The 12,504-nt window shown below is 47.9% G+C and overlaps 1 protein-coding gene across 1 annotated transcript in view; it reads right to left on the reverse strand.

Annotated features, from left to right (window-relative positions):
- The window catches only part of AQR (aquarius intron-binding spliceosomal factor), a 576,085-nt gene that overhangs the window by 236,700 nt on the left and 326,881 nt on the right, over window positions 1–12,504 (reverse strand). The window contains exon 25 of the mRNA XM_069208869.1: window positions 3,152–3,287. Coding sequence (XP_069064970.1) covers window positions 3,152–3,287 — 136 coding nt within the window. The remainder of the gene's footprint in view (window positions 1–3,151; window positions 3,288–12,504) is intronic.

Raw genomic sequence — 12,504 nt, forward strand, 5'->3', positions numbered from 1 at the left:
GACTCCTCGGGGTCACTTCTCCAGTGAAAGTCCGGTCCTTCAGGTCCTGGGGGCTGCGGGTGCAGGGTCTTTTCCAGGCGTCGGGACTTAGGTTTCAGGGAGTCGCGGTCAGGGGAAGCCTCGGGATTCCCTCTGCAGGCGGCGCTGTGGGGGCTCAGGGGGGACAGGTTTTGGTACTCACAGTCGGAGAGTAGTCCGGGGGTCCTCCCTGAGGTGTTGGTTCTCCACCAGCCGAGTCGGGGTCGCCGGGTGCAGTGTTGCAAGTCTCACGCTTCTTGCGGGGAGTTGCAGGGGTCTTTAAAGCTGCTCCTTGAAATAAAGTTGCAGTCTTTTTGGAGCAGGTCCGCTGTCCTCGGGAGTTTCTGGTCGTCGTCGAAGCAGGGCAGTCCTCAGAGGATTCAGAGGTCGCTGGTCCCTTTGGAAGGCGTCGCTGGAGCAGAGTTCTTTGGAAGGCAGGAGACAGGCCGGTGAGTTTCTGGAGCCAAGGCAGTTGTTGTCTTCTGGTCTTCCTCTGCAGGGGTTTTCAGCTGGGCAGTCCTTCTTCTTGTTGTCGCAGGAATCTAATTTTCTAGGGTTCAGGGTAGCCCTTAAATACTAAATTTAAGGGCGTGTTTAGGTCTGGGGGGTTAGTAGCCAATGGCTACTAGCCCTGAGGGTGGGTACACCCTCTTTGTGCCTCCTCCCAAGGGGAGGGGGTCACAATCCTAACCCTATTGGGGGAATCCTCCATCTGCAAGATGGAGGATTTCTAAAAGTTAGAGTCACCTCAGCTCAGGACACCTTAGGGGCTGTCCTGACTGGCCAGTGACTCCTCCTTGTTATTCTCATTATTTTCTCCGGCCTTGCCGCCAAAAGTGGGGGCCGGGGCCGGAGGGGGCGGGCAACTCCACTAGCTGGAGTGTCCTGCGGTGCTGTGACAAAGGGGTGAGCCTTTGAGGCTCACCGCCAGGTGTTACATCCCCTGCCTGGGGGAGGTGTTAGCATCTCCACCCAGTGCAGGCTTTGTTACTGGCCTCAGAGTGACAAAGGCACTCTCCCCATGGGGCCAGCAACATGTCTCTAGTGTGGCAGGCTGCTGGAACTAGTCAGCCTACACAGATAGTCGGTTAAGTTTCAGGGGGCACCTCTAAGGTGCCCTCTGGGGTGTATTTTGCAATAAAATGTACACTGGCATCAGTGTGCATTTATTGTGCTGAGAAGTTTGATACCAAACTTCCCAGTTTTCAGTGTAGCCATTATGGTGCTGTGGAGTTCGTGTTTGACAAACTCCCAGACCATATACTCTTATGGCTACCCTGCACTTACAATGTCTAAGGTTTTGTTTAGACACTGTAGGGGTACCATGCTCATGCACTGGTACCCTCACCTATGGTATAGTGCACCCTGCCTTAGGGCTGTAAGGCCTGCTAGAGGGGTGTCTTACCTATACTGCATAGGCAGTGAGAGGCTGGCATGGCACCCTGAGGGGAGTGCCATGTCGACTTACTCGTTTTGTCCTCACTAGCACACACAAGCTGGCAAGCAGTGTGTCTGTACTGAGTGAGAGGTCTCTAGGGTGGCATAAGACATGCTGCAGCCCTTAGAGACCTTCCTTGGCATCAGGGCCCTTGGTACTAGAAGTACCAGTTACAAGGGACTTATCTGGATGCCAGGGTCTGCCAATTGTGGATACAAAAGTACAGGTTAGGGAATGAACACTGGTGCTGGGGCCTGGTTAGCAGGCCTCAGCACACTTTCAATTGTAAACATAGCATCAGCAAAGGCAAAAAGTCAGGGGGCAACCATGCCAAGGAGGCATTTCCTTACATGCAGGTTCTGCAGAACGAGGCCTAGAGTGTTGACACTCCCTCGTCTCAACGGCCGACAGATGTGGAGAAGTCGAAGAACGCTTTGACTTCTTGGACTTCTTCTTAAGGCTTGACTTACCCAATCTCCCAAGGACTTGAAGTGGAATGACGACAATGGAGGACTCCGCCACCGATCTCGAGACCTTCCTTCTCAACAGAGATCTCGACTTGCACAGTCTTGAGCGTCGCGCCGCCATCAACTGCTGCACCCGCTCCCTCAAAGCCTTCGGATGCATGGCCCGACACTCGGAGCACGACTCCGGTTTTGTGGTCACACTCTAGGCACCAAAGACACATGAGGTGTGGATCCGTCAGGGACAACCCCTCGATGACAGGATCCACAGGGCTTGAAGCCAGTGTTTCTGGAGGACATCCTCAATGCACCAGGAGTAGAATATTCAACAAATTATGGAGAAAAGTGAAAAAAAAGGCAGTCAAAATGTGACTGATGGGTAGCTTTCTTCGGATCAGCGCTTGCTAATGCAGTAAGAAAAGAACTAACATCAGCGCGCTGGGGTGGCGTCTATATAGGAACCATAACGTCCTATCCGGCGCAGACGATGGATGCAGAGCCCATTGACGCCACCTCACGACGTGCAGGAGTACTGAACAAAAAAAATATTCCGATCCAGTCTGACGCTTTGGGAGAATTCAAACGTAAGGAGTCTGCAACTAGAAGATTCAGCCTTCACCAAAAATTCACACAATGGTTGCATCTAATTAAAGAATGAAGCACTGACAAGAAATCACTAAGTCCTGTTGTCATTCCAAAGTATCCTTAAAAACTTAATTTCCTTAAGAACAAAATTAACTGCTGGAAACATTAACAGCTGTCGACCAGTGTTTAAAGTATAAATCAAATGTTCCATGAACTGATGACTGCTAAAGCGAGACGTAAAATGTGCAGTAGCAGACAGTCACTACAACTTTTATTTTGTTATCATAGGGCTGTGGTGTCAGTTTTTGTATGCAGTTATGAATCTGTGTAGTTAAGCATGCTATTTGTGAATTTTCAAGGTTACATGTTGGAAAATAATTGTAAAGCGAAACAGAAGACAAAAGAAATTTAGATTTTTTGTGAATGACTCCTAAGGACAGAGGGAACAGTGCCATATCTCCAGCATTTTAATAACTGGGAATTACTTGTGGAACAAACTTTAGTGGCAGAGCTTAGTCACACTCCATCACACCTACTGATTTTGTGACACTGATGGATTACTTAGCAACACAAATCAGCACCATTTTACTCTCCACCATCTGGAAGTTCAACGCTGGGTTATTCACAAACGTCACCAATACGTTACCTGATATAGGAAGAAGTGGCCAGCTGTCTCACAAGTATACGAAACATCGCCTGGGACACCAAGACTCTCTTGCAGCCGCCCAACCTCACGCAGAAGCTCCAGTCTTCGAGCCAGCACATAGTTGACCCGTCCATACCTTGAAAAGAGAAGGAGCAGGTAAGGAGAAGGCAGTATACAGAGTGAATTCAGAATATATTATTTGTGGCTATCTAGACAGCGCACCCACTGTGTCGCACCAGCTCATGTTTTCTACCCTAAAACTTAAATAATAATAAACTTTGAAGTAATGTATTTTCACCCAGAACTCTCTCAATATAAACGCAGCAGCACTCCAACCACTTCAATCATACTGTAGTGAATGTGTATATTATTTTTGCAATACTGTAAGCAAGCAGGTTTAGAGAACTTGTGTCAGGTTATGTCACTCTGGAAAAACAGACAGAATACTGTCACAGGACACACACACACACACATGTGACAGATATTCCGTTAGGTGGGTAAAATCTGGGGTCTGAATGTCTACTTCACTAGGTGGGTTTAATGAGAAGGGCATCTGATTTATGACCCAGTTTTAAGCGCTTTATTGTACTACTTTTATAACACAGCAACAAATGTGGGGAAAGGGGGTGGGGGTTACAAAAAGTAATATAGTGAAGAGTAAGAAATAAATTGGTAGCGACCAGTCCAACCAAGGATCAATTTCAAGTTTCACGCCTCGAGAACCTTTGAAGAATGTGATGCTTGATACTACTATTTTAATCTTATCTCCTTAACAGCAGAGAAATATGTTTATGAAAGGTTTATTTTCTTAGCTCTACAGAAAGAAAAATTTCTGGTGGATAACACGTCCTCCCACAAATTCCTCACCTTACAAAAAAAAACACAAAAAAAAATCCTTGCATGCCCCAGACTGGATCTGGAAACTTTTAACCAATCAATAGTTCTTCCATGCCACCATGTGGCCTCATGCTGCTTCAGAAGCCACTTCGCCTGCCCAGGACGTGACATCAGGAATTTTGAGGTGAAAACTTGCATACAGGCATCAGTTCACGGTAATTTTCCACACCCCACCAAGCTGTGCAGAGAGGAACTTAGAGAACACAGTTGACAGCAGGAACTTCAGCACATAGTACCTTAGCATCTGTAAGAAACTGAACTTCTCTTTGCCGATACCCCCACCACACTTTTGCCCCCTTTTCAGCTGCTAGTTTTTCGACTCTGACAGTTCACTAAGGCCTGCTAACCGGACCTCAGTGCCAGTGCTCTTACCCTAAAACAAGGTATTGTCTAATTGCAATCCAAGTGACAGGGACTTTAGTACCCTCTTATGCCACCCTAAGGGTCCCACACCTACATTAGACATATACTGCTATTGCAGGTTGCGTGACATGGTGGAAACCATGTTTGAAAACATGACATGGCACTCTCCTGTGTGTCATGCCAAAGACACTGTATGGGCTATATGTAAGTCACTCTTACAGCAGTCCATTGGCAGGGTGCATACTAGCATGTGAGGACATATTTGCATGAGCAGATGCCTCTGTAAAGTACCATTGTTAGATATTACTAGAGCAGGGAAGCCATCTTAAGGTACGTACTGGGCACTGGTCAAAATGAGTTACCAGCTACGTAATGGCCTCACTGAAACCTATGGTGTTTGGTATCAAATGCCTTGTTTTAATAAATCTGTACTGACGCCAGTACTAGCTTTATTATAACATGCACCCAGAGGGCACCTTGAAGGTGCCCCCTGAAAACTTACTAGTCCTCTAGTGTGCTGGCTGACTGGAACCGTCCAACCTGCCACCACAGACACATTTCTGACCCCCTGCAGGTGAGAGCCAGCCCTCAGGAGGTTAGAACAATGCCTAGTCTGGCAGGAGGTGTGATCACCTCCTCCAGCAGGAAAGCTAGTAAATCAGTATATCAAGGCCAGAAGCTTCAAAGCCCCTGCCGCCTTTAAAATGCGACCCAGGCTTCCCCAGATCTGGAGAATGCTACACCCTGCTCTGGGGCCCATTTGTCACCAGGGCAGGTGGGAAATTAGATAGTCAGGAGGTGTGTTACACTATCAGGCTAGTCACACACACCATTCTGTGTGGTGTGACATTAGGAACTCCGGGACTGGGTTAGGCCCACTCCTTGAAGGAAGTGGCTATATAGGGGTGTACTGACCCCAGAGGTAAGTAGCACATTGGATATTACCTTGCACCCTCCTTTTAGTATTTAGGTGGCCCCCTGACACCAGGAAAGCAGATCAAGTCAAGACTTTGACTACTGGAAACTAAGTAAGTAATAGGAAGGACCAAGAGATCGAGAACTGAAGACCTGCACCAAAGATTGGCGCCAAACCCTGCCAAGCTTCTTGCACTTCGATAATCACTGGGACTGACTTTGCAAAGAGCTGGACAAATCTTCCCAAACCCGTGAAGGACTGCCCAGCAACTCAACAACCAGAGAGATCTCTCTTGGAGTAGTGTGGCTACTCCCCTACCGAAAGCAGCTATCCAGTCCACCGTATTGCTGACCATTGGGTCACCGAGGGAGCAACCTGCCAGGAAGAGGTCACTGAGGTTCTAGGAGGCCAGCCCTGTCACCCCAACGGGTTTCGAGACACTGACACCTCCAGGATCCCCACAGCACCAATATCCTGGGTACCGGAGCAGTTGCATCAGCAGCTAGGGCTTGTGCCCAGTTTAGACACCAACATTGTGGAAGACCAACCTGCACGTCAAGGGACTTCAGGGACAGTGAGACCCACGTCGAAAGTGGCCTAGCTGTCCTGTTTGCCCCTCTTCTGTTGAGCAGATGACAACAGTGACAGCCTCTGACTGTCGACCAAACCACCTCTCCACCCAAGCCCCCCACCCTGATTTCCCAGGAACCAAGTGGTCCACAGACCCTTAAGAGCGGCGACCCTCTTTGGGTTCTATAGGACTAGTCCCTCAATCCCCACCTGCACCCTCTCTGTGGAAGACCGAGAACCGTGAGAGCCTCTGTCAGCGTGACCCTGCCAGACAAAACACCACTGCACCTGAGCCCGAGTACGAGTGACCCAATGGTGTCTCTAGCCTCCAGATACCCTCAAAACCTAAGCCCCCTTTGGGTTCAACCAGACTGCCCCCCAGTCCTTGCTTACAGCCTCTCTGTACAGGTACTGTTCCCCATTGACTGTAATGGGCAGCGTTTGAGGCTACGCGCAAGAAGCACCTCTTCACCCACTGCCTCAGGGCAGACAGAAGTTAACTGTTGGTGCATTCTTGCACCTTGGCCCCTACTGACCTTAAGTCGTGAAGCACAGTCCAGTAAGTAGATTGTAGATGACCCTATGCAGTGAATGTTTCTCCCATGGGATAAAATTACCACATTCAAGTCTTATGTCTCAAATCTGCACTATTTCTATCCTAGTGTAAAAACGTCACTCCAAAAGCACTTACCTGATTCTGAATACACATTAAATCTGTTAATTTTATAAAATTGGTTAAGGATTTCTTCGTTGAAAGTGTGTCTACTTACTGACTGTGAGTGTGTGCAATAAATGCCTAACACTCCCCTATTATTAGCCTATGTTGCTCGACCACCCTACCAAAAAAGAGCGCACTTGGAAATATTGGACTATTTGCATAGTGTGCCCCCTTAGGTGCACTACATAAATAGCCAGCTTCCTACAGCATCTTTTTTAATAAAGACACTAACTCATCAGGGGAGGAAGGGGCAGTTATGAATCTGCAAGAAGATACAGTTTCCACCACAAAAAACAAGTTACTTACAAGTACACTCTGGTTCTCCAGTGCTGATATCTTTTATAGAAAATGAGCTGGTTAGAGAAGAAGGAACAGCCATGACCCTTGGGGCATGAATATGAATGTCACTTAGAGGAGGTTTCTTGGCATAGCAGATATTTATAGAGAGGATAAACCAACATGTAACCTCTTCGCAAGTAGCCTTGGCCTTTGTGCAAGGCAAAGTCCACAAAGACCTAATCATCCAACAGACACCTGGTATCTAGTCTATGCAGTCTCTTCTACTTGATGGGATCCAGAAGAGGAAAGAACAATGTACGAGTGACAGACCGGTCCATGTGAAAGGCAGATACCACTTTTTATCGGAATGAATTGTATGAAATTAACAACTATCTTCATATATAGTTAGGCACCAGAATCAATGCAATCAGGTAAGTACGTTCTGCAAGAGAAATACTTTAAGGTTTCAAAAGTGGACAGTCCATTTTTCAGAAGCGGCAATGTTATATTACGGAGGAAAGAAAAACTACTGCATACAGGTATAGTACAGCGATTTATGGGCCCAATCTCATGGACTTAAGGTAAGTATAGGAAAAGGTCCAGGGCTATACCAACAAGTCACACCGGGCAGCATTGGTGCGGCCGGGAGCAGAGGTAAAGCATAGTGTCGGGGGCCCAGTGCTTGTCAATGGGGATTGGTCAGCAGGTTTGGACTGGGAGTCCAGTCAAGGTGAACCAACAAGTGGGGTCAAATCTTGAGATGATGAGGATGTGGGGAAATATTAGGTACTCTTCTACACGGGACAGGGTTGACGGGTGCAAAGGTGTCTTGAGGTGCTGGGTTTTCTCCACCAGGAGCACTTGGGGCTGAGGGGGCCTGCGAACAGAGGCTAAAGTTGGAGTTGGTGAGTCCACAGTGGGCAAGTCCAAGGTGGGCTTTCTCTCTGGAGGGCCGGAAGACCACATTGGCCCAAATAGCCCAATTCTGCTTGGGCTGGGCAGCTGGGGTGCAATGGTGCTTTCAGGTGTCGAGTTTTCAGAGATCCAGAGTCCTCACAGTTCTCTTGGGGTGCCTGCAAGATGTAGGGAAACAGCTCCGCTGCTGCACTGGAGTTCCTGGGTCTTTGTAGAAGGCAGGCAGTCCTCCTAGGCTTTTGGAGGCCCAACAGCTTGCAGGATGCGATGACTTTGGCACAAATCAGTGGGAACAGCAAACAGGCCTGCAGGTTTGGGCCAAGTCAGGTGCTTCTTCCTCAATCTTTGAGGCTCTTTGAGTCATTCTTCGTAGGTCAGCAGAAATCTGATTTCCTGGTGCCAGGGGCTTCCCTAAATACTGAATTTATGGGTGTTGCGGAGTGTAGGGTAGTAACCAATGGGCTACTTACCCCTCCTTTGAGGGAAGTAAGATCTACATATCTTTGAAGCCCCCTGCCTTGGAACACAGATTTACACATCATCCTGTTGGGAGAGGTGTGCTCACACCCCTGCCAGAGCAGGCTTTGTTCTTGTCTGCCCCAAAGCAAAGCCTCTCACCCTTGCAGGTCAGAAACCTGTCTGGTGGTGGCAGATTAGTTAGAACTAGTCAGCCAGCACGCAGTTAAATGGTAGGTTTCAGGGGGTACCTTCAAGGTGCCTTCTGGATGCGTATAGTAATAAATCCATCACTTGCACTAGTGGGATTTTTTTTTAATACGAGATGTTTGATATCAAACATCCCTATTTTCAGCAAAGTCATCATGTAGCTGGGGAACTCGTACAGATCGGTGTCCAGCACATGTAATTAAAATGGCTTTCCTGTTCACTCATTATGTCTGAGAATTGACAAAGATACAGCAGGGGCATATCTGTTCTTGCAGATACGTCCTCACATTTAATACAATGCACCCCTTAGGGCTCTAAGGCCTGCTGTACAGGCGACTAACATATATTGCATGCAGTGTTAGGGGACATGGCACACAGATCGCGCCACATAGTATTTTCACTTTTAGCTGCACCAAGACACGCAGCCTGCATTGGCAGTCTACCTGTGCTAGGTGAGGGGTCCATGATGACTGCACAATACATGCTGCAGCCCTTGGGGACCCTCTTTGGTACCCATGCCCTAGGTATTAGGGGTACCATTTACTAGAAACTTACAGGGATGCCGAAAGTACAGCCAACTAGGGAACAATTGCACAGTTTTAGGGAAAGAGATCTGACACCGGGGACCTGATTAGCAGGAACCCAATGCACTTTCAATCAAAACTGCATCAAATACCAGGAAAACAGTGAGAGTGTCCATGTAAAAAAAAAAAAAAAAAAAACTCTTTCCTACACCCCCACCTACCCAAACAAAAGAGAATGAGACTAACCTTTCCCAAGAGAGTATTCATTGTCTAAGCAGAAGAACTTGGAAAGGCATTCTGCATTGGAGTGGTCAGTACCAGGTATTTGTTCCACTGTAAAGTTCATTCCCTGTAGGGAGATGGACCACCTCAAAAGTTTGGGATTTTCACCTTTCATTTTCATTAGCCATCTAAGAGGCCTCTGGTCAGTTTGAACAAGGAAGTGAGAACCAGACACGTATGGCCTCAACTCTTCAGGGACCAGACCACAGCAAAGGCTTCCCTCTCAATGGTACGCCAACTCTACTCTCTCAGGAGTAACTTTTGCTAATGAAAGCAATTGGTTGGTCATGGCCATCATCAGTGGTTTGGGACAGGACCGCTCCTATCCCATGTTCAGAGGCATCAGTCTGCACTATGAATGGCTTTGAATAATTTAGAGCTTTTAGAATAGGTGCTGTGCACATTGCTTTCTTTAGAGCGTCAAAAGTCTTTTGAGAGTTCACTGCCCAGTTTAGTTTCTATGGCATTTTCTTGGAGGTCAATTCTGTGAGGGGTGCCACAATGGTACCACTCCCCTTCATAAACCTTCTGTAATACCGAGTCAAGCCAAGGAATGCCCCGACTTGTGCACAGGGTTGGAGATACCCTGGATCTTGGGTTGTAGTGATTGAACTTGGCCTACACCCATAAGGTGACCCAAGTATACAACCTTGCCCTGAACTATCTGGCACTTGCTTGCCTTGATACCGAGGCCTGCACTTCGCAGACCTTAAAGAACCTTGCGAAGGTGGACCAGGTGATCATGCCAAGTGGTGCTAAAGACCACAATATCATCAAAATATGCTGCACTAAAGGCTTCCAACCCAGCAAGGACTTTATTCACCAACCTTTGGAAGGTGGTAGGCATTCCTTAAATCAAACAGCATAACAGTGAAGTGGTAATGTCCATTTGAGGTCGAGAATGCTGCTCTTTCTTTTGTTCGAGGGGCCAGACCAATCTGCCAGTACCCTGATGTCAAATCGAAAGTGCTGAGAAACCTGGCTGCCCCTAACCTGTCAAAAAGTTAATCTGCTCTAGGGATGGAGTGTGCATTTGTCTTGGTGACAGCATGGAGACATCTATAGTACAAACAAAACCTCAGCTCTGGTTTACCTCCCTTGGAATGAGGCTTGGGGACAAAGACTACTGGGCTGGCCTTGGGACTGGCACTGGGCTGGCCTAGGGACTGGCACTGGGCTCAATTACCACTACCTTCAGCAGAGAGGCTCACCCTGTTCTTCCTGATTCTTATCAGTGACCATAAGCATGGCCATATCAGCCCTGTTATGGAAGAGTTTTAGGCGATTCAGATGGATGACCTTGTGAGGGTTCCTGGGAGTGCTTAGGCCAACCATATATGTGACCTCACTCTTCTTCTCAAGGACAGGGTAAGGGCTACTCCATTTGTCCTGGAGTGCCCAAGGAGTCACAGGCTCAACTACCCACACCTTCTGTCCTGGTTGGAACTCCACCATGACAGCCTTTTGGTCATACCAAAGATTCTGAAGCTCTTGGTTGGCCTCGATGTTTTTGGATGCTTTCTTCATACTCAGCCATCCTAGAAAGTAGGCCGTGCACACAGTCCACAATGTCTTGCTTGGGCTCCTTGAGAGGTCTCTCCCAGCCTTCCCTCAGTAGACACAATGGTCCCCTTACAGGATGTCCAAATGGAACTTCAAAGGGGGGAAAGCCCTACTCCCTTCTGTGGCACTTCTCTGTAGGTGAAAAACAGACAAGGTAGCAGGATATCCCTTCTCCTTCTGAGTTTTTCAGGGAGTCCTGGCAATCATGCCCTTCATGGTTTTGTTAAATTTCTCAACTAAACCATTTGCTCAAGGGTGATATGGGGTTGTGAACTTATAAGTCACTCCACATTCATTCCACATTGCCTTGAGGCATGAAGACATGAAGTTACAACCTCTGTCTGACACCACCTACTTAGGGAAGCCCACTCTGGTAAAGAAATACTGATTAGGGCACTAAGAACTGCACAAGTAGTGATAGTCCTAAGGGGAATAGCACCTGGTGGCATGATTCTCTACCACCAGTATTTATCTGATCCCTGAGGCAGAATAGGGTACCAACAACGTCAAATTCAAACCTTTCAAAAGGAACCCCAACCACTGTAAATGGAATTGAATGGGCATTTGGGTGGCCACCTGTCTTGCCAGTGGCTTGACAGGTGACACAGGAACTGTAAAACCCATTCACTTTCTGGGACATACCTGGCCAGCAGAAGTGAGGTACCAAGCCACTGCAAGTTTTGGTCTGGCTAAGATGCCAAGCTAAAGGGATGTCATGAACCAAAGTCTCTATACATCTGAGGCAAAACCACTCTCCTAGTGGCACCAGGTTTGGGGTCTCTGGCATCAGTATACAGGAGTTCCTCCTTCCAATAGGTTCTGTGGGAGCCACTGACATCTCCCTTTTCCTGGACAGTAGCTTAATGTCTTAGGCTCTGAAGAGTCGGTCAGGTCCTCTGTCCCTGGCTGAGCTCTTCCCTAGAGGGTTCACCTTGGCCTAGGAGCTCTGGCGTGTAAGGCCCAAGTTCCTGGGGCTCAGTTCCCTCAAGGGCTGACAGGTCTTCTCCCTGAGGAGAGGAGACCTGAGCTTGTGGGTGCTCACAATCTGGCATAAAAGACTTCCTGCCTTTTCTCTTGGAGGGCTGGCCCGTTATTCCAGGCTCCCGCATCTCTTTTTCACCCTGGGCTTTTCATTGTGATCTTGTTTTCTCACACACACACACCCATTCAGATATACTCAGCATATCAGTATGGGTCTTTCTTTCAACGTCAGCTCATGCTGAGGACTCCAGATTATTCCCTACCAGACAGGCTACAATAACTGCAGAGGATATCACCACCTTCCTTTTGCCAGTAAGCCCTCCCCACTCTAAGGACATCATTGCCATTGGATAGACCTTAGCTTGGTTGTCAGAACTGATGAGTGTGAAAGCTTCGACAGTCAGATACTGTTCTGATTATATCAGTTTTTTAGTCACCATAGTGACACTTGAACCTGTATCGCACAGAGCTTCAACTCTGATTCCATTTATATGAGGCTGTTGTCTGTATTTCTCCAGAATACTTGGCCAGACAGCCAGGACAGCTACATCCACCCTACCTTCAGAGACTAAGGTTGCGTCTGTGAGATCTTTGACATGGTCAGGGCATACTTGGGATCCCATCTGGAGACTTACCACTGCAGCAGGGGCTGCAGGTGCAATAGGGGGATTAGTTTTGG

Source organism: Pleurodeles waltl, chromosome 9 (genome assembly GCF_031143425.1).
Source record: "Pleurodeles waltl isolate 20211129_DDA chromosome 9, aPleWal1.hap1.20221129, whole genome shotgun sequence".
Taxonomy (NCBI): Eukaryota; Metazoa; Chordata; class Amphibia; order Caudata; family Salamandridae; genus Pleurodeles; species Pleurodeles waltl.